This window comes from Giraffa tippelskirchi, chromosome 1, assembly GCF_054371585.1.
Source record: "Giraffa tippelskirchi isolate mGirTip1 chromosome 1, T2T-mGirTip1v1.2.pri, whole genome shotgun sequence".
Lineage (NCBI taxonomy): Eukaryota > Metazoa > Chordata > Mammalia > Artiodactyla > Giraffidae > Giraffa > Giraffa tippelskirchi.
Genome location: NC_137275.1, coordinates 128,826,782 through 128,851,038, shown reverse-complemented (window position 1 = coordinate 128,851,038; position 24,257 = coordinate 128,826,782). Strand labels below are relative to the sequence as shown.

Genomic DNA, 24,257 nt, shown 5'->3' with positions numbered 1-24,257 from the left:
TAAGAGAGGCCTCACCTGTCCCCAAGAAGCTGAAGGCATTTTAATTCCAAATTCTAGTCCAATCTCTCACCCCACTGGGGTGGAGGTTGGTGTGGGAGGAGCAGAGGGGCAGCCGGCCACTTTGCTGTGAGTGTTGGCCGTGGCCCCTGTGAAGTCACTGGCTCCGCCGCCCCTTCCTTTGATGGCCGCTGCTTTCTCTGGAAAGCCCCCTGTGTGGCTGCAGACTCTTCACTCCCTGGGGCTCGCCTGGCTCTGCACCTCCAGGTGTTCTTCCAGTGGTGTCCAAGCATCACTGTGTCCCTCCCACCTTCAGGTGAGCTCTCTGCCTTCTTGGGGAACGTCTCCTCTGAGAAGGGTCAGCTCTACCTTGCAGGAAGGGTGGAACTGGCACCCCCAGGGCTGAGAAGACAGACCAAGGCAGGGCTAGAAGCGTGACAAGCCACCAGCGTCCATCCCTGCCATCCACCAGGGCGGGCAGTGCAGAAAGTACTGCGGAATGGAGCCAAGTAAAGGACTACCGCGGCGGGGGGGGTATGGTGAACCGGGGAGTCTGTGACTCAGGCTACTGAGGAAGGTGAGGCTGATTTCCTTTCCAGCTCGAGGCAAACTGTGAGAGTCATGCTGTGCCAGCTCTCTTGTCTGCCCCTTCCCCTCACCCCACCCCCGCAGCACCCCAGAAGAGACCCCAAGAGCGAAGGCAGCAGACAGTGCCGAACCACAGGCTGGGAATCAGGAGACCTGGCGGGGATCATCACAGCCAGGCTCCTCTCTGGAGCCTCAGTTTTCTTCATCTGTAAAGGAATTGGTTGGATTCCTGCCCATTCCACTTCTAACTTTCTGTTGTATTCTTGCAAAATGAGATGGAATGTGTTACCTCCTTTGGCTGAAGTCAAAGGAATGACTGTGTAACAGCAGGAAGGGAACCAGAATTTGAACCTCCAGGTTCAGAGCCCTTTGACCCACACTCGGCACCCAAACTGGCCTCCCTGACGGCTCAGATGGTAAAGAATTTGCCTGCAATGCAGGAGACCCGGGTTCGATCCCTGGGTCAGGAAGATCCCTTGGAGAAGGGAATGGTTACCCACTCCAGCATTCTTGCCTGGAGAACCCCATGGACAGAGGAGCCTGGCAGGCTACAGTCCATGGGGTCACAAACAGTCAGACACGACTGAACGACTTTCACCACACCTACTCACCTGCTTCCTGGCCTGATGACCACGAGGCCTGGCACTGGCAGTAGGCAGCAGCTGTCAGCTGAAAGAACAGACAGAGATGCCTCTTCCCCAAGGACAGCCCCAGGACTCTGCTGGTTTGCCAAGACTTCCTAACAAAGTGCCACCGACTGGAGGCTTAAACAACAAAAACTTATCTTCTCACAGTTCTAGGGGCTGGGAGTCTGAGATCAGGTGCTGGCAGGGTTAGTTTCTGCCAAAGCCTCTCTTCCTGGCTTGTAAGCGGCCGCCTTGTCCCCATGTCCTCACATGGCCCTCTGTCTGGTCTGTGTGTGCACAGAGGGAGACGTCTCTGGTGTCTCCTCCTTTTCTTGTAAGGACTCCAGGCCTATCAGGTCAGAGACCTCACTTAACCTCAGCCACCTCCTTCATTGTCCCACTTCCAGATGCTGTCACTGTGGGGTGGGAGCCTCAATATAGGAATTAGGGACGAGGTGGGGGGCACAGTTCAGTCCATGATAGCCGCCTCCTGCTGTGTCCTCACGTGGTCCCCCCCAGTCTGTGTGTTACCTGTGTCCTCATCTCCTCTTCTTATAAGGATGCCTGTCATGTTGGGTCAGGGCCCACGATTATAGACTCATTTTACCTTGATTACCTCTTTAAAGATCCCATCCGCAAGGATACTCAGTCTGAGGAGATGGGCCCTCACCATATGGGTTTTTGGGGAACACAGTTTAGCCCCTAACAGAGTCCTAAGCAGACATTTCTGGGAGTGACTTCCATGTAAGCAGGGTGACAGTATTCCAGGGTGATTATGAGGAACACGGCTGCAGGGGCTAAGAGGAGCTGGGAACCAAGTCATCTGATCTTGGAGGGTGGTCTTGGAAACCGCCAAGAGACCAGCCTGTGCTGCTGTGCAGGAGTTTAATGGGTAAAAGTCAGTTTCTGCCTCAGTTTCTTCATCTGTAAAATGGGACTATGGTAGACCCTACCTCACAGGTCACATTAAGTGAGTTATTACACACAGTGCACTTAGACCTGCATCTGACATAGATCCCCACTCAATAAATGTTAGAAAGCAGGGAGAGAAAGGCAATCATGAAAAAGAATAACAGAACTGGAGTAATTACACTTCCTGTTTTCCAGCCTTTTTCTACAAAGCTATAGCAATCAAGACAGTGGTGCTATCATAAAGATAGACAGGTAGGTCACTGGAACAGAACTGTCCAGAAACAAATCCTGTGCGAAGACAGTTAAATGGGGGAAATAATAGTCTTTACTACAAGTGGTGCTGGGACAGTTGGCCTCCACAAGCAAAGGAATAAACTTGGGCCTCACTTTACATCTTACCTAAAGACCAACTTTGATGGATCATAGGCCTAAACATAAGAGCCAAAACTCTAATACACTCAAAGGAAAACATAGAAATAAATCTTCATGACCTTAAGTTAGGCAAAACGTTCTTGGATATGACACCAAACACACAAGCGACAAAAGAAAAAAATAGACAAATTGGACGTCATCAAAACTAAAACCTTTCATGCTTCAGAGGACATCATGAAGAAAGTGAAAAGATAAGCTACAGATTGGGAGAAAATATTTGCAAATCATATATCTGATAAGGGACTAGTATGTAGATTACATAGGGAATTTTTACAAATCAGTGATAAAGAGATGAATGAGTCAATTATTAATAATAAAACTATAAAAGGTCTGGATGAACATTTTTCCAAAGAAGATATACAAATGGCCAGTAAGCAAGCACATGAAAAGGTACTCAACATCATTAGTCATTAGGGAAATGCAAGTGAGAATCACAAGATACCACTGCACACCCATGAGGATGACTAAAATTAAAGACAGATAATAACAAATGTTGGCGAGGATGTGGAGAAATTAGAGCAGTCCTGAAAATGGGGCAGCCACTCTAGAAAATAGTCTGGCAGTTCTGCAAAAAGTTAAACCCGGAGTTACTATATGACCCAGCAGTTCTACTCCTAGCTCTGTACCCAACAGAACTGAAAACACAAGTCCACACAAACATTGGTACAGCAATGTTCACAGTAGCATAATTCAAAATAATCAAAAAAGTGAAAACAACCCAGACATGTTCATCAATGAATAAATGAATAAACAAAAGGTAGTGTATCTATGGGGCTTCACTGGTGGCTCACATGTAAAGAATTCACCTGCAATGTGGGAGACCCAGGTTCAATCCCTGGGTCAGGAAGATCCCCTGGAGAAGAGAATGGCAACCCACTCCAGTATTCTTTTTTTTTTAATTAATTTATTTATTTTAATTGAAGACTAATTACTTTACAATATTGTGGTGGTTTTTGCCATACATTGACATCAATCAGTCATGTGTGTACATGTGTCCCCCATCCCAAACCCCCCTCCCACCTCCCTCCCCATCCCATTCCTCTGGGTCATCCCAGTGCACCGGCTTTGAGTGCCCTGTTTAATGCATCAAACTTGGACTGGTCATCTATTTCACATATGGTAATATACATGTTTCAATGCTATTCTCTCAAAACATCCCATCCTCGCCTTCTCCCACAGAGTCCAAAAGTCTGTTCTTTATATCTGTGTCTCTTTTGTTGTCTCGTGTATAGGGTCATTGTTACCATCTTTCTAAATTCCATATATATGCATTAATATACTGTATTGGTGTTTTTCTTTCTGACTTACTTCACTCTGTATAATAGGCTCCAGTTTCATCCACCTCATTAGAACTGATTCAGATGTGTTCTTTTTAATAGCTGAATAATATTCCATGTGTATATTATCACAGCTTCCTTAACCATTCATCTGCCAATGGACATCTAGGTCGCTTCCATGTCCTGCTGCTGCTGCTGCTGCATCACATCAGTCGTGTCCAACTCTGTGCGACCCCATAGACGACAGCCCAACAGGTTCCTCTGTCCCTGGGATTCTCCAGGCAAGAACACTGGAGTGGGTTGCCCTTTCCTTCTCCAATGCATGAAAGTGAAAAGTGAAAGTGAAGTCACTCAGTTGTTTCTGACTCTTCTCGACCCCATGGACGGCAGCCTACCAGGCTCCTCTGTCCATGGGATTTTCCAGGCAAGAGTACTAGCTATTGTAAACAGTGCTGTGATGAACATTGATGTGCACGTCTCTTTCAATTCTAGTTTCCTCAGTGTGTATGCCCAGCAGTGGGATTGCTGGGTCATATGGCAGTTCTATTTCCAGCTTTTTAAGGAATCTGCACACTGTTCTCCATAGTGGCTGTACTAGTTTGCATTCCCACCATCAGTGTAAGAGGGTTCCCTTTTCTCCACACCCTCTCTAGCATTTATTATTTGTAGACTTTTTGATAGCAGCCATTCTTTTTTTTTTTAGACACTGCACTTGATTTATTTTCTCATGAACTGTACCAGACTATTAAGACCTTTGCTTTCTGTCTCTGAAATACTCAAAGCAAAAAAAAAAAAAATGTGGACTTCTGATAGCAGCCATTCTGACTGGTGTGAGATGGTACCTCATTGTGGTTTTGATTTGCATTTCTCTGATAATGAGTGATGTTGAGCACTCCAGTATTCTTGCCTGGAGAATTCTATGGACAGAGGAGCCTGGTGGACTATAGTCCACGGGGTCACAAAGAGTCGCACATGACTGAGTGACTGAGACTTACTTAGTGGATCTAAGCAATTGAGTATTATTCAGTAATAGAACAGACTAGAGTACTCCAAACCCATTGGCAGCCACTTGCCACCCCTCACACCACAGCCCCATGTAAGGAAGCAGAGAGACCAAGGCACAAAGATAAGAAAGAAACAACATGATGTGCAATGTACAAGACGCTACTCCTGTTATCTGGCACGAAAACCAAGTTCCTCTGTGATGAGCCCCAGGTTGTCCTGTTCTCACACGCCCGCCCAGCCTGCAGGTCCACAGCATTCCCACAACCTCTGCTCAAGTCCATTTCTGTCACTGACTGTCTGCTTCTTCCACATGGCTCAACCCCTGGCTCCATGCCTGCCTGTGCTCCACCGGTACACATACACGTCCATGCACGCTCCTCTGTCTCTACCCTTCTGCTTTATTCACACCGGTCACTTATCACCCTGGGCATAATGCTACATAATTATCTGCTCCTTTCTTTATTCTCTACCTTAGTCTGGAACATGAGTTCTAAGGGTGTGGGCTGAAGATGCTGTGTTCTCCTGGCTTCCAGAGCACCTGGTACAAGGAGCTTCCTGGCATAGCTGTCCCTGGGGATGCTGGTGGTCTCTGATTGGGTAGCTCTTTGTGATTTTGAAGGCATCTTCACAGGGAGACGTGTTGCTGAGATTCTGGGACTCAGCCAGTCCCAGGTGTGAATCCCAGTTCCTCCATCCTTGCCGAGTGAACTTGGGCACACAGCATACCATCTCTGGGCCAGCCTCAGTTGCTTATGTAGAGAATAGCCCAGTAATAGTGCCTGCTTGATGGGGCTGGCATGATAGCTACTTAAGATGGCCCATGAGAAACTTCCAGCAAACTGCCTGCCTTATAGAAATTGATCAGCAATTACTCATGGACGACCTTGGGAGGGGGATGGTTTAGTCAGTGAACAAGGGGTCTGCAGTGCTGGCCAGCTGTGTCATATGCTCTTGTATCTCAGATTCTGTTCGGAATGTGCTGAGGTATGAACTAATAGTTAAGCATTCTGTGTCTGAGGGGAAGGCTAGGCTCTCTATTCTTTTTTTATTTTTGGCTTGCTGCACCTTCAGTGGCACCCCACTCCAGTACTCTTGCCTGGAAAATCCCATGGTCGGAGGAGCCTGGTAGGCTGCAGTCCATGGGGTTGCTAAGAGTCAGACATGACTGAGCGACTTCACTTTCACTTTTCACTTTCATGCATTGGAGAAGGAAATGGCAACCCACTCCAGTGTTCTTGCCTGGAGAATCCCAGGGACGGGGGAGCCTGGTGGGCTGCCGTCTATGGGGTCGCACAGGGCCGGACACGACTGAAGCGACTTAGCAGCAGCATCAGCAGCACCTTCGTTGCTGTACAGGCTTTTCCCTAGTTGCAGCGAGCAAAGGCTACTCTTTTTTGTGGTGCATGGGCTTCTCATTGCGGTGGCGTCCCTTGTTGCAGAGCACAAACTCTAGGTCACACAAGCTTCAGTCGTTGCAGTTCCCAGGCTCTAGAGGACAAGCTCAGTGGTTGAGGTGCACAGGCTTAGTTGCTGTGAGGCATGTGGGAACTTCTCAGACCAGGGATTGAACCCGTGTCTCCTGCATTGCCAGGCAGATTCTTTACCACTGAGCCACCAGGGAAGCTCCTAGGCTTTTTACTCTTGTCATGCGTTCTTAGACCAGAAACTGTTGTGTGGATGTGTCCCTTTCTTCACTTGCATGTGCAGGAAGCCAAAAGAGATTCCACAGAGATCCTTCTTCCCATTGTATGGATGATGCAGGAGAGGCTCCAGGTGTTGATGTGATTCTGGCCATCTCAGGCCTGGCCAGTGGGGATGACAGGAAACGCCTGGGGTCCTGGGCTCTGCTGTAGCCACCCTCTGCCCTGTCCAGGGCTGCTGGCCCAGAATAGGTGCTCTCTGCTCTGACTGGCTCCTCGGAGGAGCGCTTGCTGCCTCTGGGCCTCGGGAGCCTATGGGGGATGCAGCATCTGAGGCCTGACTGGGAGGGTGCCCTGGGCCACACTGGCTTCAGGGGGCGTCCTCTTAGCAGGCCTTAGAAGGGGTGGTGTGCTAGTTGCTCAGTCACGTCCGACTGTTTGTGACCCTGTGGTAGCCTGCCAGACTCCTCTGTCCATGGAATTCTCCAGGCAAAAATACTGGAGTGGGTAGCCATGCCCTTCTCCAGGGGATCTTCCTGAGCCAGGGATCGAACCCAGGTCTTCTGTATTATAGGCAGATGCTTTACCGTCTGAGCCACCAGGAGGCAGAAGGAATAGTGACTGAGAGTAAAGTGGAACCCCCACACTACCTACCAGCCAGCCTTAGCCCACCTGCTGGAGGAGGCAGAATCCCACCCTCCCCTGATCAAAAGCTGCTCCTCCCTCTTGATGTGGACCTTCTCTGGTCCCAGCCACTCCCTCTTCATCCATCCAACTGCAGTCCACCCATCCATCTATCCATTCTTTCCTGGGCTAGGGAGGATGGAAAGGTGAGGATGACCCAGCTCCTGATCTCAGAAAGCTCCCAGTTTTGGCCCCATGGGTTATCTCTCACCAGAAAGATTCAGGAGAGGGCCATGATGAAGCCATAAGCTTGGCCCCACGCCTGCTGGGTCAAAGTAGATGGGATTGGGAAAGGGGCTTATGGCCTATAGAATTGGTCTCTTGAGTATCTGAGATTCTGCCCAGACTTCACCTCCTCCTGGAACCTTCCTCACTTCCTCCATTGTGCTGGGAACTTCCTCTTCTTTGCCCAGAGCCCCTCCTGCTTTTGGGGACCATGCAGTCCATAGCCTTTGGCCCTCGACTAAGTGCCCTCACCTCTCCCTGCTGAACAGGAGCTCCTTCTTGCCTGGACCGTGCCTGGCTCTGTGTCTGGCACATGGGAGGCCTCTGGCATGCCTGACAGGTAACTGTTCCATGAATGATGTACCTTTCCAGCCAGGAGAGCAAGAGGTCAGAGCCGCGGGGAAGAGACAGGGCCCGGGGTTGTCTCCTGCTCAAACAACCCGTGCCCTGTGCTGCCGGAGGAGCCCCTGCGGACCCTGACTTCAGGGGAGATTCCAGACCACCTTGCTAGAACCTTAAGAAGGCGATGAGGAAAAGTCAGATATATCAGAGGGGTCAAAAAGTGTACCCACATGGAGAGAGAAACTGTAGAGTAATTGTATTGTTCATATTATTCTTAAACCCCATCTGGTGTGGGCCTGAGAAGTAGCTCTGCTGCCTACAAACAGGGGAATGGGGGGCAGTGACCTCAGAAACGCCAACCCTGGCAGGTGATCTGAGCTCAAGGTCAGATGCTGCTTCTCACCCCACCCCTCCTCCAGCCCGAGTGGAAGCAGCCAGCTCCCCGCTGCCCACACACCTGAGGGGTTGCCCCGGCTCCGTGGCTTCGTCCAAGTCACTGCTGCCATTACCATGATCATCACCGTGCAGGCCACCGAGTCGAGTCTGCTCGGCTGTCCGCTCAGATGTGGAGATTTGGAAAGAAGTTATATGATCAGAGCTGTGGTTTTTCCAGTGGTCCTGTACGGATCAGAGTTGGACCATAAAGAAGGCTGAGCACTGAAGAACTGATGCCTTTGAATTGTGGTGCTGGAGAAGACTCTTGAGAGTCCCTTGGACTGCAAGGAAATCAAACCAGTCAATCCTAAAGGAAGTTAATCCTGAATGTTCATTGGAAGGACTGATGCTGAAGCTCCAATACTTTGGCCACCTGATGCAAAGAGCTGACTCATTGGAAAAGACCTTGATGCTGGGAAAGATTGAGGGCAGGAGGAGAAGGGAATGACAGAGGATGAGATGGTTGGATAGCATCATAGACTCAATGGACCTGAGTTTGAGTAAACTCTGGGAAATGGTGAAGGACAGAGAAGCCTGGCGTGCTGCAGTCCCTGAGGTCACAAAGTCAGACAAAACTGAGCGACTGAACAATAACACCACCACTCTGGGGTAGAAAAGGGACACTGGGATGTGCTGGCCACACCCTGCACCAGAGGCTTACGACAAAGGCACAGGCGTGTCCTCCTACCCAGGCCCAGGGATCCTCAGGGCCATTGCCCTGAGCAGGCTCATGCTTATATGTTGGTCATATGATTCAGAGCTCATACCAGAGTGCACGTGACTTTACTTTGGGCCAGTGGATCCCTGCTGAGGTGGTGAGGCACTCTGAACACACATGAATGTGTCCTTCACTGGGCAGGGCCAACCTCCTCCTATAGTGCTCGGGTGCAGACCAGTAAATCCATTCCAGCAAGAAGCAGGCAAAGCAAGCACTGGAGGGCCACTGTCAGAGTCTTCAGCTCTCATCCGGATGAAGGTGAAGCGGCCTTTCCACGGTGAGCACAGCAGCGGTTCCAACTCCCAGCAGAGGCTCACAAGGGTGGGTGGGGCCAGGGACGGGCTTGCTCACTTGGTTAAGAAGAGCTGGCGCCAACCGGCTGGAGAGAGAAAGGCAGTCCCTTGTTCATTCAGGACTGGGAGCTTAGCAGGTCAGAGAGTGAGGCTTGAGGACGAGTTGGGGGCAGATGGGGAGGCCGGAGAAGAGCAGGGAACAGGGCTCCAGCTTCTGCTCTGGGCTCTAGTGCCCGGACACCCTCTCTGGACACTCCGAGCTGACACAGAGCTTGGAGAAGAGGGGAGTTTTCCTTATACCTGACCGGGGAGTTTGCACTCTAAACTTCCCAGGGCTCAAAGATTTGACTAGCAGGCTGACCAATTGGTTCATTCATTCATGAGACAAACATGGAATGTCCACCAAGTGTCCAGCAGTGTGCTGTGCACCAGGTGTGCAGAGATAAACCCAAACCTCAAAACTTGGCTCTCTGTCCTTCTGGGAGCTGATGAGAAACAGACAGCGTTCCTCAACATGTATGTTTGCAAAGGCATTTTGATTTTTTAAATGAAGTGTCTTGCAGAGTCTCAGAGAAGAAGCAATCACTTGGGCCCCCCTGTGCCAGCGGGGAATTGAGGCAGGTGGGGCACTTCACACCCATGCTCTGAGGGATGCTGAGGCCACCTTGCCATCAAGACCTGACACCCAGGAAAACGACACCCACTACAGCCACCTCCCTTCCCTGAAGCTTTGGGGAGCTTTCCCCGTCATCTCCCCTGGCCCCAGCTAAGACATGCTCTCTCAGATGCGTGCCCCAAGCCGGCCACCACTGCTCAGCTGATGTTAGACGCTGGCGAGAAGGGCTAAAAATAGCTCTGATTTGATGCACTGCTCTCTGGGGCTGAGCTGGCAGCTGGCCCCTCCACCTTTCCTCCGCACTGAAGACGTCTCAGCCAGAGTAGGGGGAGGGGAGGGGTGGGGGGCTTCTAGGCCAGCCAGGCAGTGGAAGTTTCCAAAATCCATTCTCACACTCAGAGAGGGCCCAGAGCCCACAGCCGGGGCTGTGTTGGTACACTCTTCCCAGTGTGCCAGCTTAGGGGCCCCGTGAGCCACCCGCATCGGCATTTGGGCAGTGTGAGGGGGTCCTCAGCTAGGACTTCTGTGTGGACACACACGTGTATATGCCCAGGTGGGCACTGGGTGCCCCGTGCCGTGCCTATGATACACTGGAAAGACAATATATCAGCCCCTCTGCTCTGTGAGCTGTGGGCCTCTGACCCCTCACAGCCCTGGAGCTTCGCTTCTCTCTGAAACTGTCCAGAGAGGGCAGAAAACCTGCCTCATCATAGTGGTATCCTGCCGGGCTGGTTGGTAAGTTCTCTCTTGTCTCCAACCCAGGTCATTCCTGCTTTAATTGTGCTCCTCACATCCGCTCTGGCCATCTGCCTCAGGGAATATGTATTTTATGTATTTGAAGGTGGTGTTGCAGGCATCTCTTGGTCAAATGAGACCATCAGAGCAGGGGATAATTGCACCTCTGCGTGGGTGCTTACCATGGTGGGGTAGGGGCAGCAGCTGTACAGGAGCATAACCCGGGGGTTAAGATCTAGCTAGAGAGGCCTCTCTGTGTGTGACTCCAGCACGGATGGGCTGTGAGGAGGGAGGGACCTCTAGGGGTGGAAAGAGGCATGTGGCGCAGCTCATCAAATCAGGGCTGAAATCTGACTTTCCAACCTGGTATGCTATGCAATCCCTCTGAGCCTCTGCTTTCTGATTCTATAAAACGGAGCTAATAGATGACCTAATTCATAGAATTGAGAGTGAAGTGGGAAGAGAGGGAAGGGGGAAATGATAAGGAATAGAAGAATGTAGTGTTTCTGGGTTAGAAGCACCGTCTCTGGAGTCCAGTGCTTGGCATGAGCCTGGGAGCCGCATCCTGGGACTTCCTGTTGCTTCAGTTCCTTCATCTGTTGATGATCGTAACATTCTCGGGTCAAATGACGTAATATATATAGAAGGTTTACACTGTGCCTATTATGTAGGGAGAACCCCACAAACAGGAGCTATTACTATACTGAGGACCCAGCATAACAGGAGTGGGGAAGGGAAATGCTGTGACCTGGGCATGGAGTGAGGCACGTGGGGAGAACTGGGCCCTTCAGGGATGATGGGGACAGCAGAAGCCAAGACACTGAGATGAGCACATGCCAGGAAGGCCTGGGACTGGAAGCCAGCAGGTGTGGCCAGGGGTGGGGCAGAGGCAGGAGATTGGATACCTCACTGCACAGCCAATAGGGAGCCACCTGGGTTTCTGGATCCAGGTTAGCCTAGATTTTCCTCATCTGTAAAAATGGGAGTATCAGTACCTGGCAGAGGTTAGGCAGGCAGGCTGAACCTCTATCCTGTTTGCCCCAGGGAAGACTCTCAGGGGTTCCTACCTGGGCATGGAGTCAGTATCCTACAGGTGGGAGTGCCCCCTTTTTGACACCGCAGTCCTGGAGCCCCCGTTAACACCTGGGGACCCAGGTCAGCTTCCATCCTCAGCAGGTGACAGACCCCACACCAGCAAGGTTCCTGCACAAGCGCCATGCAGCCCAGAGCCCTGAAACCGCCCCACCTTGCTTTGGGGCCACTGCACAGCCAGCTGGCCTTAGGCCCCTGGGATGCAATCAGCGATGCAGAGGACACACGGGAAGGAGCCCTCCATCTAGAAGGAGGGACCAGATGAGAGTGCAGATCAGGCATCACCATGACAGCTCTCAATGCCTTTACCGTGACCACAAGCCAGGCTTCCCCGGTCTGCCAGGCTCAGGTGGAAGTGAAGGAGGACAGGTGTGAACAGGGCCAGGGCTGCACAAATTCAGATGTCAGTGAGTTCTGGGGTGTGTGGAGGTAGCAGCTGGCCCAGCACTGTCCTTGATGTCGGGGGCAGTATTCCTCCCATGATGACAGCCCTGCATCCCCTCTCTCCTTGTCTAGTAGCTGCAGCACCCTCTCTCTGGCAGTTCCCAGCTACCAGTGGGAGAAGTGGTAGATTCCCACCTCTACCCAGAAGTGATGTGCTTTAGCCTTTCCCTCTGCATCTGTCCTCTGAGTCAGCTGTGACGCCAGGGGCAGGCAGGGACCCACGCCCTCAGGGATCCCAGGTTGGATCCCGTTGACACCAGGATATGATCGTGGGCTACGGGGGTCTGTACAAGTGAGGACCTGGACTTGTGCAGTGTGTTCGGGTGCGTGGCGGTGTGTGCGTGTGTGTCTTGCTGCACAGGGCACAGCGTGTGGCCGTGAGGGTGCGTGAACTTCACACGTGGTTAGCATGTACACACGTAGCACTGTGTCCACATTGTGAGTGCAGTGTGCATGAGTGTCTGTGTGTGGTGTTTGTGTGGAGCGTTCTTGGTGGTGGTGGTGTGTGTGTGTGCCTGTGAGAGAGTGCTCCACGCCCACCCAGGACAAGGGTCAACATGCCCCCAGAGGCATGGGCTGCTTGTGTTTAAATGGTACAAAAATATAAAAGTTTTTTTTAAATTGACGTATAAGTCACTTACAGTATTATACTAGTTTCAGGGGTGCAGCAGAGTAATTCGATATCTTTGTAGATTATACTCAGAACAAAGTTACTATGACGTACTGACACTATTTCCTGTGCTGTGCTTTCATCCCTGTGACTTATTTATTTAATGCTTCATAGTTTGTCCCTCTTAATCCCCTTGCCCTGTCCTGCCTTCCCCTAAGGGAACTCATTTAAGTGGTATGTGTTTTTTTTTTTAATTTCAATTTCCAATTGTTCATTAGTAGTCCGTAGAAACACATTCAGTTTTCATACGATGACCTTATATGATGTTGTTGCTGTTGTTCAGTTGCTAAGTCAGGCTAGACTCTTTGCAACCCCATGGACTGCAGCACATCAGGCTCCTTCCTCTGTCTTCCTTGTATCATGAGACTTTGCTAAACTTGCTAATTAGTTCTGTGAACTTTTTTTTAATATTCCTGGGGATGTTATCCAGACAATCATGTCATTTACAAATAGGGACAATTTTACTTCTTTCCTTGCAATTAAAAAAAAATTCTATTGATTGATTATTTTGGGCTGCATCAGGTCATAGTTGTGGCTTGGGGGCTTAGTTGCCTCACGGCAGGTGGAATCTTAGTTACCTGACCAGGGATCAAATCAGTGTCCCCTGCATTGGAAGGCAGATTCTCAACTGCTGGACCACCATGGAAGTCCCTTTCCTTGCAGTTTGTATAAACTTAGTTATTTCCCATGACTTATTGTACTGACTAGGACTTCTAGTATGATGTTAAATAGGAATGGTGATTGTAGACATTACTGCCTTGTTCCTGATCTTAAGATCTTCAGTCTTTATATCATTAAGTGTGATATTAACTATTAATTTTTATAGATGTCCTTCATCTATGTCAGGTAAAGAAAGCTCTTTTCTATTTCTGGTTTGCTGAGAGTTTTTTTTTTTTAAATCATCAGTGGATGTTGAATTCTGTCAAATGCTTTCTTTCTGCATCAGTTAATGTAGTGTGTGGTTTTACCTGTTAATATCATTAACTACATTAACTGATTTCTGAATATAGAATCAGCCTTACATTCCCCAAATACACTCCAGTTGGCTATTGAATACTATTCTTTCCATATATCACTGAATTTGATTTGCTAGTATTTTGTTAAAGATATTTGCATCTGTGTTTATAAGGGATGGGGCTTCCCTGATGGCTCAGAGAGTGCCTGCAATGCACAAGACCCAGGTTCTATCCCTGGATTGGGAAGATCCCCTGGAGAAAGGAATGGCTACCCACTCCAGTGTTCTTGCCTGGAGAATTCCACGGACAGAGGAGCCTGGCAGGCTACAGTCCATGGGGTCGCAAAGAGCTGGACATGACTGAGTGACTAACACTTTCACTTTTAGAAGAGACATTGTCTGTAGTTTTATTTTCTTGTGTGGCATGTGTCTGACTTTGACAGAGTAATGCTGACCTCATAAAGTGAATACAGAAGTGTTCTCTTTTTTTCTGGGAAAAAAGTGTATAGAATTGATGCTATCAATATTTCTACTTCCAGTGTTTGGTAGACTTTGTTTTTCTCTTAAAGATTCTCAAAGCTTCAGGTCCCCCAAAACCTGGACTCAGCCCTGTCTGGGACTTTGAAAGTGAGTTGCTCTCCACAATAGAAACTTCACAATGTGTCATAAGAAGCAGCAGGGTACTGTAGGTCCAGACAGGTGAAATTATTCAGCCTCTTGCTTCTAGCTTCCCTTAGCTAACTGCCAGTGGGGCAACATAATTTGGCCAAGACCTCTGATGTACCTGAATCATGAGTTGCTATGTGACTTTGGGGAAATCACTCAGCCTCTCTGAATCTCAGATGAACCAAAGAGGAAAAGATGACAAATATGTCTCCTTCAGAGTGTGCTGTAAAAGGTGAAAAGGTGCTCAGAGAACTAGAGAGTTCTCCTGGAGGCATAAGGAACTTTAAACAGTTCTGTGGCTTATGAAGTAAGGGGAGAAGATAGCCTTGGAAGAGGAATAAGGAGAATGGAATGAAGGGAAGACAGGAGGAGAGCCCTTTATGGGGGGTCAGTAATAGGTGCCATCCTTGGCCTCTGGTCTCCCATCTGTTCTCATAGGCATTACTTCATCTGAGTCCCCTGAGGCGCTCTAAGGGGACCATGATAACATGCATCCATTTGTTCACCATGTCCTAGGGTCCTCCTCTGGGCCAGGCATTGCATAGATGAGAACACTGAGGCTCCATGAGGGTAGGAGATGTTCCCCAAGGCAACACAGCCAGGAACAGAAATGAAAAAGAACCCAGGTGTTAGAGGCAAACCATGATTTTCCACTGTAGTAAAAGCAAGCAAGTTGTATTAAGTGCAGAAAGAAAGAGACAACCGGTCTTCCTCATAGAGCTGTGTGGGTGGGAACTGAGAGCACTGGCCCCAGCGCAGACTTCTGGGCTTGCAGCCCTCCTCAACCCCTTACTTAGCTGGGTAAACCGAAGCACATTTCGTAACCGTGGCACTTCAGTTTACCATCTGTTAAAGAGGGGGTAATATTGCATCCACCTTATACATCTGTTGCAAGGATTAAGTAAGTTAATAAATGCAAAATGCTCACAGCGGTGCCAGGCACATGTGAGCACCACACAAACACTGGGTGTTACTTGTCAAGAGGCTTGGCCATTCTTTAGGCTCTGAGAAGCCAGAGAAAGACGGAGTTAATAAAAGGATCCTTCGGCTTAGCGATCCTTCGGTCTGCCCCCCTGTGATGGGTGAATTGTCCAAGGTCGAGCAGCCCCGCGGACCTCACACCAGACACAGGTTTCCTGAGTCCTCGCTCCACAGGACAGCTGCCTGCCTGCCTTTAGACCCGTGCCTTTCATGATCCAATGTTCTTAGGAGAGAAATAGTGTGACAGCAGGTGACACAGAATCCAGGTGGAAGCCAGTCAGGAGGAGGAGAGTTGGATGTTTTTCCTCCCAAACCACCTTTCTAGGGGAGGTGAGCTTTCTGGAACCTGCCAGGGAGAGGGAGAAGGTGAGGGAGCAGCAGCCCACCTTGTGTCTCCTGCAGATGCTTTCTCGTGGGGACGTGGCACATCTGGGACTGCTCCTCGGCCTGGCCAGCTGCCCCCTTGCACCCCGATGCTGCCGCATTGAAAGGTGCAGGCCTTGGGAGGCCGCCGGCTGGGAATGAGATCACGGTGGTGCGGAGGAGCAGCCTTCCTGCGTGGCTTAGGGTCTGGCGCCACCTTGTGGCCATGGGCCATGGCTGTCTTTGCACAGGGGCTGAAGACAGCAAGAAGAGGCTGCTGGCTGGGCTTCCCCACAGGTCATCAAGACCCCACTCTGAATTCTATAAGGTCTACAAGGGACCCAGGGACTTGAGGACAGAAGAGGAGGGTGCAGGACCCAGAGGATTGGGTGGAAGGCCCTTGATTGGGAATTTTGAACTTGACTCTGATGTAGCTGCTACTCCAGGTGGCAGGCTATTTGAGCTGGTGTCCCAGGAGGCATGATAACCAGTTTTGGTCTCAGACTTGATCCCGGTGCACACTGGGCTTTGAGCATCTGTCTGCTCATGGGTAGGGAGTGGCTCTGGTTCTTCCTCACTCCTACCTTCATCTCTTCCCATATCTTGGGATATTACCATAGAGGGAAGCTTGGTTTCTCTGGCAGATGTTATGGTTGAACCACTGTGTTCTGGGCTCGTTGTCTTCCATTTCGCTGGCCATGCTGGGCAGAGGGGCTAGTGGCTTGGGGAACAGGGGTGTGGAAGGGCAGACCAAGAGCTCCCTTTGCCCCGGCGAGGCTGACCTGGGTGAACCTGAGTGTTGGTGTCACCCCGCCTGGGGACCTGGATGCATAGATAGGCTTGGGTTGTGATACGTAATCATTCCCCCGTTGGGCCCCCTTGTGAGGCTAGGGGAAGTGGAGGCTGTGGTCTGAGAGAGTAGACCTGAGAAAGTAGAGCTTTGTGGTCTGGCCCCTGAGGGAGTCTGTGGCCCCCGGCACTGTGCACTGCATGTGCCACATCTGAGTAGAGAGGAGTTTAGGAGCATAGAGACCATATCCGACCTGGGAGACCCACGGCACCAAGGCTCTCCTGGACACGTGGCTATGCTGGGTGCCCATGCAGAGCCTCTGGACTTGAAGCCCTGCTTCAGCTCCTTCACCAGGGCACCCTCGTCCCCTCCTGCTCTGTCTCCCCAGGCCACCATCCGACCTGATCTGACCGTCCCTTCTGCCCAGAATTCTGGAGTCCGGCTCCCCAGCCCCTTCCAACGACTTGGGACCACACGTCCTTAGAGCGGCCTCTCCCGCCCAGCCTGTTGCTACAGTCACCTCGTCTGGTCGGTCTCCTTCAGGCCCTCAGTTCTGACATAGCTTCCCTCTCCTTTGTCCCTTTCTCTTTCCAGCGTCTCCTCCAGAGCTCTCTGTCTGTCTCCCTTCTCTCTGTGTATCTATTTCTTTCTCCCTGTCTCTCCACCTGTCTCCATCTCTCTCTGATTCTGTCTCTCGCTGTTGCTGTCTCTCGTGTCTCTCAGTCTCTGCCTCTCTCTCTCAATGACCCCGTAGCCTTCCAGGTCAGGTACAACAACCAACCCCCCCATCCCCATCCTTTCCTTTCCCCTGGTCCCGTGATTTGGGGAACTCACAGACAGAGGCCGAGGGAGAGACAGTGACTCATGGGAAGCCGCGCAGCCGGTAAGTGATAGAACAAGCAGACAAGGTTTCAACGCCCTGTTTCACTTCAGAGCTTCTGTTTCGCCAGGTGTTAAGGGACGGTAACCAGAGCTGCCCCACAGGGTGTGACAGGACCTTCTGGAGACACCTGCCCACGGTGGTGCCCGGTGGGGCTGGCAGCCGCGCACTGTTCACTCCAGCCTGACACCCTCCCTGCTCCAGCACCTCCCTCCCCGCAGTTTTCTGTGGGGTTGTTCTCTGCTCACCCCAGGGAGTGTATATGCAGGAAGTAAGGCGTCCATCTCAGCAACCCCCCCACCACCACCACCGCCATGGGTCTTCTTCGAGGTCTTTTCCATAGGTAGGAGGCCCACCAGTTTGGACTTAGGAGCATCACTGTAGTTTTATATTATTTTGCAAATGTACGTTTTCTCACCTCTGCTTCTAAAGCACGGGCTGCTGTAAAATCCAAGTAAGGTTCCTGGGCAATGCCCACCTTTCCCATTGCTTCAAGGAGGCAGGTACAGAGCCCTTCTCTGGGAGCCTCTTAGAAATTCGGTGTACCTGGGGAAGCGGGCTGCCTTCACAGTGCTGTGACAGTGCTGTCCTGCAGGGGGCACTCAGCCCTGGGGAACAGGAGTCTTCCTTCTTCCACAGGCCCCCCGGGGGAGAGTGTGAACAGAGACAAGCTCATGTGTCCACAAGAGATAGACAAGACAGGAGAAAGTCGGGGAGAGAACGGGTGATGAGGCTGGGGGGCGGGCAGGGCCCGGGAGCCGAGGGAGGGGGTGGGGTTTTCTTCTGAGTGTGATGGGAAGTCACGGGAGGATTGAAGGAAGGTGGGGGCATGACTGCATCTGTGATTTTAACAAAGTGCCTTGGCTGCTGGGCAGAGAGTGGGTTGTTCTGGGGGCAAGAGTGGGCCCTGGGAGGCCAGTTAGGAGACTTCTGCTCTGATCCAAGAGAGAGGGGGTGATGGTGGGGACCAGGCTAGCAGTGGCGATAGAGACAGACCCCCAAGTGGGCCCCTGATGGGGTGCCTGGGGACAGCGGGGACCATGTAGGGGGTCAGCCACGCTCTCAACTCTGTGATTCTGGCTTGGTGGTTTAGAAGACACAATGATGTCATTCCCGGGGGATGGCCGGGGTTGCACGTGTCATTCTGTCCTGTTGTCTGTGACCCCGATTGATGCTGCATGATCTTGATCCTAACTGGGCCCACTGTGCTTTCTGAACTTTGCTTTGGTCCTGGCGCTGCCCGCTCCTCTGGGCTGGGCTTGGCCCCGGATACTGCTGGCTGAGTCTGGCTTCTGTGTGTGCTAAGCTGCTTCAGTCATGTCCAACTCTTTGCTATCCCATGGACTGTAGCCCGCCAGGCTCCTCTATCCATGGGATTTCCCAGGCAAGAATACTGGAGTGGGTTGCCATTTCCTTCTCCAGGGCATCTTCCCAAGTCTGGCTTACATGATACTGTCCATCCTCCCCTTGTTGTGGCTTGGAGAAAGTGTCTACAGTTTAGGGAAAACTGCAGCAGGCATGGGGGCTTTCTTCTATGGGCCTGGATCCACAGCCAGCACTTGGATCATCTCCCCAAGCTCCCCATCAGCCTCATGACGCTGTAACTCTCTTATGTTAAAGAAGAGTAACACAGACACAGAGTCGGGGTGATTGGTCCAGGTCCACACAATTAGCAGATGACAGAGCCCACGCCCTCCACCGGCACTGCTTCCTTTGCCCTGTGTCCTTCTTGGAGGGAGTGGGGTCCATGTGTTTGTGTGGCTAAATCCTGGGCCACACCTCGATGGAGGCACCACTGTAGGCTCCCCCTAGCGTGGAGCGGGGCACGCCTGAGTTTTGGGGTCCAACAGCCTCGGCCAGCTCCTGGTGGCTCCCGCATCCACCTCTGGAACCTGTGCCTGTGAGCCCTGCCTGCCTGTCCCACGTGGGTTTACTTCCACCTGTCGCCCGGGACCCAGGCCACACGAGGCAGCCCACCAGTGATCCTCAGTAGGAATTTAATAAATGCTAATTCCTTTCCCTCCTCCTCCAGAGAGGTGAAAACCCTACTGGAACTTTCCCCCTGGGATCCTGAACTTGAGCAAGCCCACCTGCCCCCTGAGCTCACCTGTGATACTTCCTTGGCAGGCCTGCAAGGTCACTGGGTCCCACTCTTCCATTTCTCACTTTACAGTTAAGCAACCCAAGGCGGTGGGGAGGGGACAACTTGCCCAGGCCCCCTTCCCTGGCCTGACCCCACCCCACCCCACCCTGAAGCCTCAGTACCTCATTCTTGGGCTGGGAGAACTCCTGGAGCTGGTCCAAGTGCCTGGAAAACCTCAGAACCAAGGAGGGGAGGCTGGTTTGGCCCGGAAGGCCTGGCCCTTCCAGAATCCCCACCCCAACCCATGCCTCTCTCTGTGTTCTGTCCCGTCTCTCGCAGGTATATCCGCACCATGTACCTGGGGATTCAGAGCCAGCGGCAGAAGGAACACCAGCGACGCTTCTACTGGGCTATGATGTACGAATATGCAGACGTTAACATGCTGCGCCTCCTGGAGACCTTCCTGGAAAGCGCCCCACAACTGGTGCTACAGCTCTGCATAATGATCCAGAAGAGCCGCGCCGAGACGCTGCCCTGTGAGTCCCCCCATCCCCACCCTGGGGCTGGGGGCCACCCTCCGCGCACACTCAAAGGGCATTGCCCGTCCGGATCCCCAAGTCCCCGGCGCAGCATCTTTGCGCCCCCGTGGGCGCTCCCGCACCGCCGCCGTCACGTGTGCGCTTGCGGGGCCCTCGTGCGCAGAGCGGACCCCCGTCTCCAGTGTCCCTGGAGCGGCAGAGCAGGGGGTCTGGGTCTCCCAGTCCAAGGAAAAGGCCCCTTATCTTGGTGCTGGCCTGAGCCGCGTTGTTGGCACACACGGGATGAGGGAGACAGCAAGAGTCTCTTAGTGCCCAAGAGACTAAATTGTGTCACGCGGCATCAGCAGTTTTAGACATTCTTCAGCCCTGGTGCTTCAAACGCGTTTACAAAATGTAGAAGCCCCGTTTATAAAACAGGCTGAAGCAGCTGTATTCTAGGTAGGGGGGTTGGGGGTCCAGAGCCCAGGGTATCCCGCCCGCCGACCCCACCCCCCACTCCTGGCCCCAGCGGCTCCAGATATTCTCCAAGCGCCCAGGGGCTGGTCTGGACACCACTGGTCTCTACAGCAGCAGGAAGCCTTTGGGGGCCACCCGGCGACCCAAGAAGCCCTTTCTAGGTGGGACTCCTCTGGTCAAAGCACACTGTCACCCTGGGTTGCTGATGTCAGGGCAGACCCCAGTCAGACCAGCCTGCAAGTGTCCAGGTCATGTCAGAGCTTATTTCAGTGGGGCTGGAGTTATGAATGGGGCAAAGATCCAGGGTGAGGAGGGTCTGGAGATCACGATGCTTGGGGGATACTGGGGACATTTCATCCTGGGGAAGATGTAGGCTGTGAACCCCAACATTTGAAGGGATGTAGGGGAACCATGATTGTTCCAAAGAGTGGGAAGGGGCTACAGGGAAATGGTTATCAATTCACCATGTGGGAGACATTCCAAATAGCAGGAGCCATCCAGAGATGGAGAGACTGTCTCATGAGGTAGTGAGTTTCCCATCATGGGGTGCATTCAAGCAGAGATGTTGCCGAAGGGACTCAGCGCAGAGATTCCTGACTCCAGACGATGTGAGTGTATATGATCCGCAGTAGCGAGGCAGCTGGGGCAGAGGGTCCCTGGCCATTGGGGCCTGTGGGCCTCATGGGTCCTTGCCTCTGGATCCCCGGCTCCCCAAACTGCTCCAGTGGGCCCTGGGTGCCACCAAGTTCACAGGCACCTGTAGGGCACTCTCCAATGGGATCCCCCCTTGCTCCACACCATCTGGAGAGGACAGCCAAGTCTGTGAACTTGGAAGGGGCTTATCGGCGACATGGACGCCGTACGTTCTTGCAGGGCAGCAGCCTGGAAAGATGGGGCTACTCTCCCTGCTGCTTGACAGCTGTGTGACCTATGGCAAGGTACTGAGCCTCTCTGTTCCTCAGTTTTCTCGTTTCCAAAATGGAGATAATATTGGTACTTCATCCTGGGAACCCACAGAGGGTTGTTCTGGACATTTTTGACATGACGAATGTCAAGGGCCTCAGGCAGCCTCTGGCCATTTTGTAGCTGGTGATGGTAGAATTGGACCACACGTTACTAATGACATCATGGCCAGACGGTCTCATTTGGTGGCCTTTGGTGACACCTGTCCACTTTGTACCATTAATGCTAGTAGACGCTTAGGTAAACTGCTGTTTTTGTGATAGGTGAGTTTTCCACGGATCTTGCCAGATACCAGCCTCTTCCACTTTTTTTTTTTTTTTATAAATTTATTTATTTTAGTTGGGGGCTAATTACTTTACAATATTGTAATAGTTTTTGCCATACGTTGACATGAATCAGCCCTGGGTTTACATGTGTTCCCCTTCCTGGACCCCCCACCCACCTCCCTCCCCATCCCATCCCTCTGGGTCATCCCATTGCCCCAGCCCTGAGCTCTTGTCTCATGCATCGAACATGGAATGATGTTGTTTCCACTTTTTCTCCTTATGCCATCTCTCCCCCTTTGATTCCTCTTTTATAACTGGGTTAAAATTACAGTAGTCAGCCTGAAAGATGGATTTGTATCCAATTTACCTGTAAAACTGGTTGTTTTTGTTCAGTCGCTCAGTTGTGTCTGATTCTTTACGACCCCATGGACTGCAGCACACCAGGCTTCTCCATCCTTCACTATCTCCCAGAGTTTCCTCAAACTCATGTTCATTGAGTCAGTGATGCCATCCAACCATCTCATCCTCTGTCGTCCCCTTCTTTTGCCTTCAATCGTTCCTAGCACCAGGGTCTTTTCCAGTGAGTTGGCTCTTCGCATCAGGTGGCCAAAGTATTGGAGCTTTAGCTTCTGCTTCAGTCCTTCCAATGAATATTCAGGGTTGATTTCCTTTAGAATTGACTGGTTTGATCTCCTTTCAGTCCAACGGACTCTCAAGAGTCTCCTCTAGCACCACAATTCAAAAGCATCAATTCTTTGATGCTTATCAATTCAAAATACAATCGTAGTGGTAATATTAAATCATGCAGATATTATTGGGCTTCCTTTGTGGCTCAGCTGGTAAAGAATCCGCCTGCAATGCGGGAGACCTGGGTTCATTCCCTGGGTTGTGAAGATCCCCTGGAGAAGGGAAAGGCTACCCACTCCAGTATTCTGACCTGGAGAATTCCATGGACTGTATAGTCCATGGGGTCGCAAAGAGTCAGACATGACTGAGCGACTTTCACCTTCACTTTCATTTGAGTACTCTGGTCATTTGGAGTCCTCCTTAAATCAGATGTCTCAAGTCAAGTTTAAATAAAGATTAAAATTATACATTTTACCTGGTAAAATAGTGCCATTTTTCACTGGTAATGAGCCTGGTGTCAGCTGGGAGCTTCAAGAGTCTTCCTGGCTATGACAGAGATGGGGAGGCAGTCCTGCATGGTGAAAAAAGTCCACCAGAGCTGTGAGTAAATTCCACCTCCACCATTTATTGGCTTTACAGTGTGGGACAAGTTGATCTCCTAACTGGGCTTCTTCATCCATAAAGTGGGCATAATAACTCCTCTGGGTGGTTGTGAAGGTCTAGTGAACTGCACATACCTGTCTACAGCACTTTGGCTAGTGTATTATGGGTACATGACACAGTCTTCCGGTCAACAAAGATGCTTTCAGTCAGGTGCCAAAACTACATGTGGAGGGTAATAGGGAACATAACAGAGGTAGTCCAGACCCTCATGAATCTTCCACTCTCTCTTGGGAGACATAACAGGAACAGTTAGCTAGCTGGCATATTGTGGCAAATGCTTTAAGCAAACAAACACAATGCCAAGACTGCAGTACCTGGGGTGGGGTGTGCAGAGAGCTTATTTGTGCAGGGTTGGGCTTCCCAGGTGGCACTAGTGGTAAAGAACCTGCCTACCAGTACAGGAGACATAAGAGACATGGGTTGTAAAGATCCCCTGGAGGAGGGAATGGCAACCCACTCCAGTATTCTTGCCTGGAGAATCCCGTGGACAGAGGAGCCTGGCCGGCTATGGTCCACAGGGTTGCACAGAGTCAGACACAACTGAAGCGACTTAGCACACACATATCAGAGAAAGTCTCTCTAGAGAGCTGACTCTTAGCCTGAGTATAAACAATGAAGAGGAACCAACTATGGGAAGAGCAGAAACAACCTTCCCGGCAGAGGGAATTGCATATACAAAGGCCTTGGGGTGGAAAAAGCCTGGCTTATTCTAGAAAATGAGAGGACTCAGCATGGCTGCAGGTCAGCAGTCAGGGGAAGGAGAGTGATGTGGGGGAGGGTGGAGAGGAAGGTGTGGGCCTGACAGCTTGGGTGTATACCAAGTGCAGTGGGAAGGGTTATGTAGGAAAGCTATATGATTAGATTAGCTTAAAAAAAAAAAAAAAATTATTTGCCTGCACTGGATTTCAGTTGCAGCATGTTGGATCTAGTTTCCTGACCAGGGGTTGAACCTGGGCCCCCTGCATTGGGAGTGCAGAGTCTTGGCCACCTAAACACCGGATAGGTCCCAGATTAGCTTTCTTAATTTTATTTATTTTTGGTTGAGATGGGATTTCATTGCTTCCCGGGCTTTTCTCTAGTTATGGAGAGTGGCTTCTCTTGTTGCAGAGCACCAACTCTAGGCGCTTCAGTAGTTGCAACTTCAGTAGTGGCAGCTCCTGGGCTCTGGAGCACAGGCTCAATAATTGTGGCTCACAGCTTAGTTGCTCCAGGGCGTGTGGGATCTTCCCGAATCAGGGGTTGAACCCATGTCTCCTGCATTGGTACCAGATTAACTTTTAAAGAAGATCCCCTT

At 51.3% G+C, this 24,257-nt stretch overlaps 1 protein-coding gene across 1 annotated transcript in view; it reads left to right on the top strand.

Annotated features, from left to right (window-relative positions):
- The window catches only part of XKR6 (XK related 6), a 260,689-nt gene that overhangs the window by 224,433 nt on the left and 11,999 nt on the right, over nucleotides 1-24,257 (top strand). Inside the window, exon 2 of the mRNA XM_081495669.1 lies at nucleotides 19,789-19,985. Within this exon, the coding sequence (XP_081351795.1) occupies nucleotides 19,789-19,985 (197 nt within the window). The remainder of the gene's footprint in view (nucleotides 1-19,788; nucleotides 19,986-24,257) is intronic.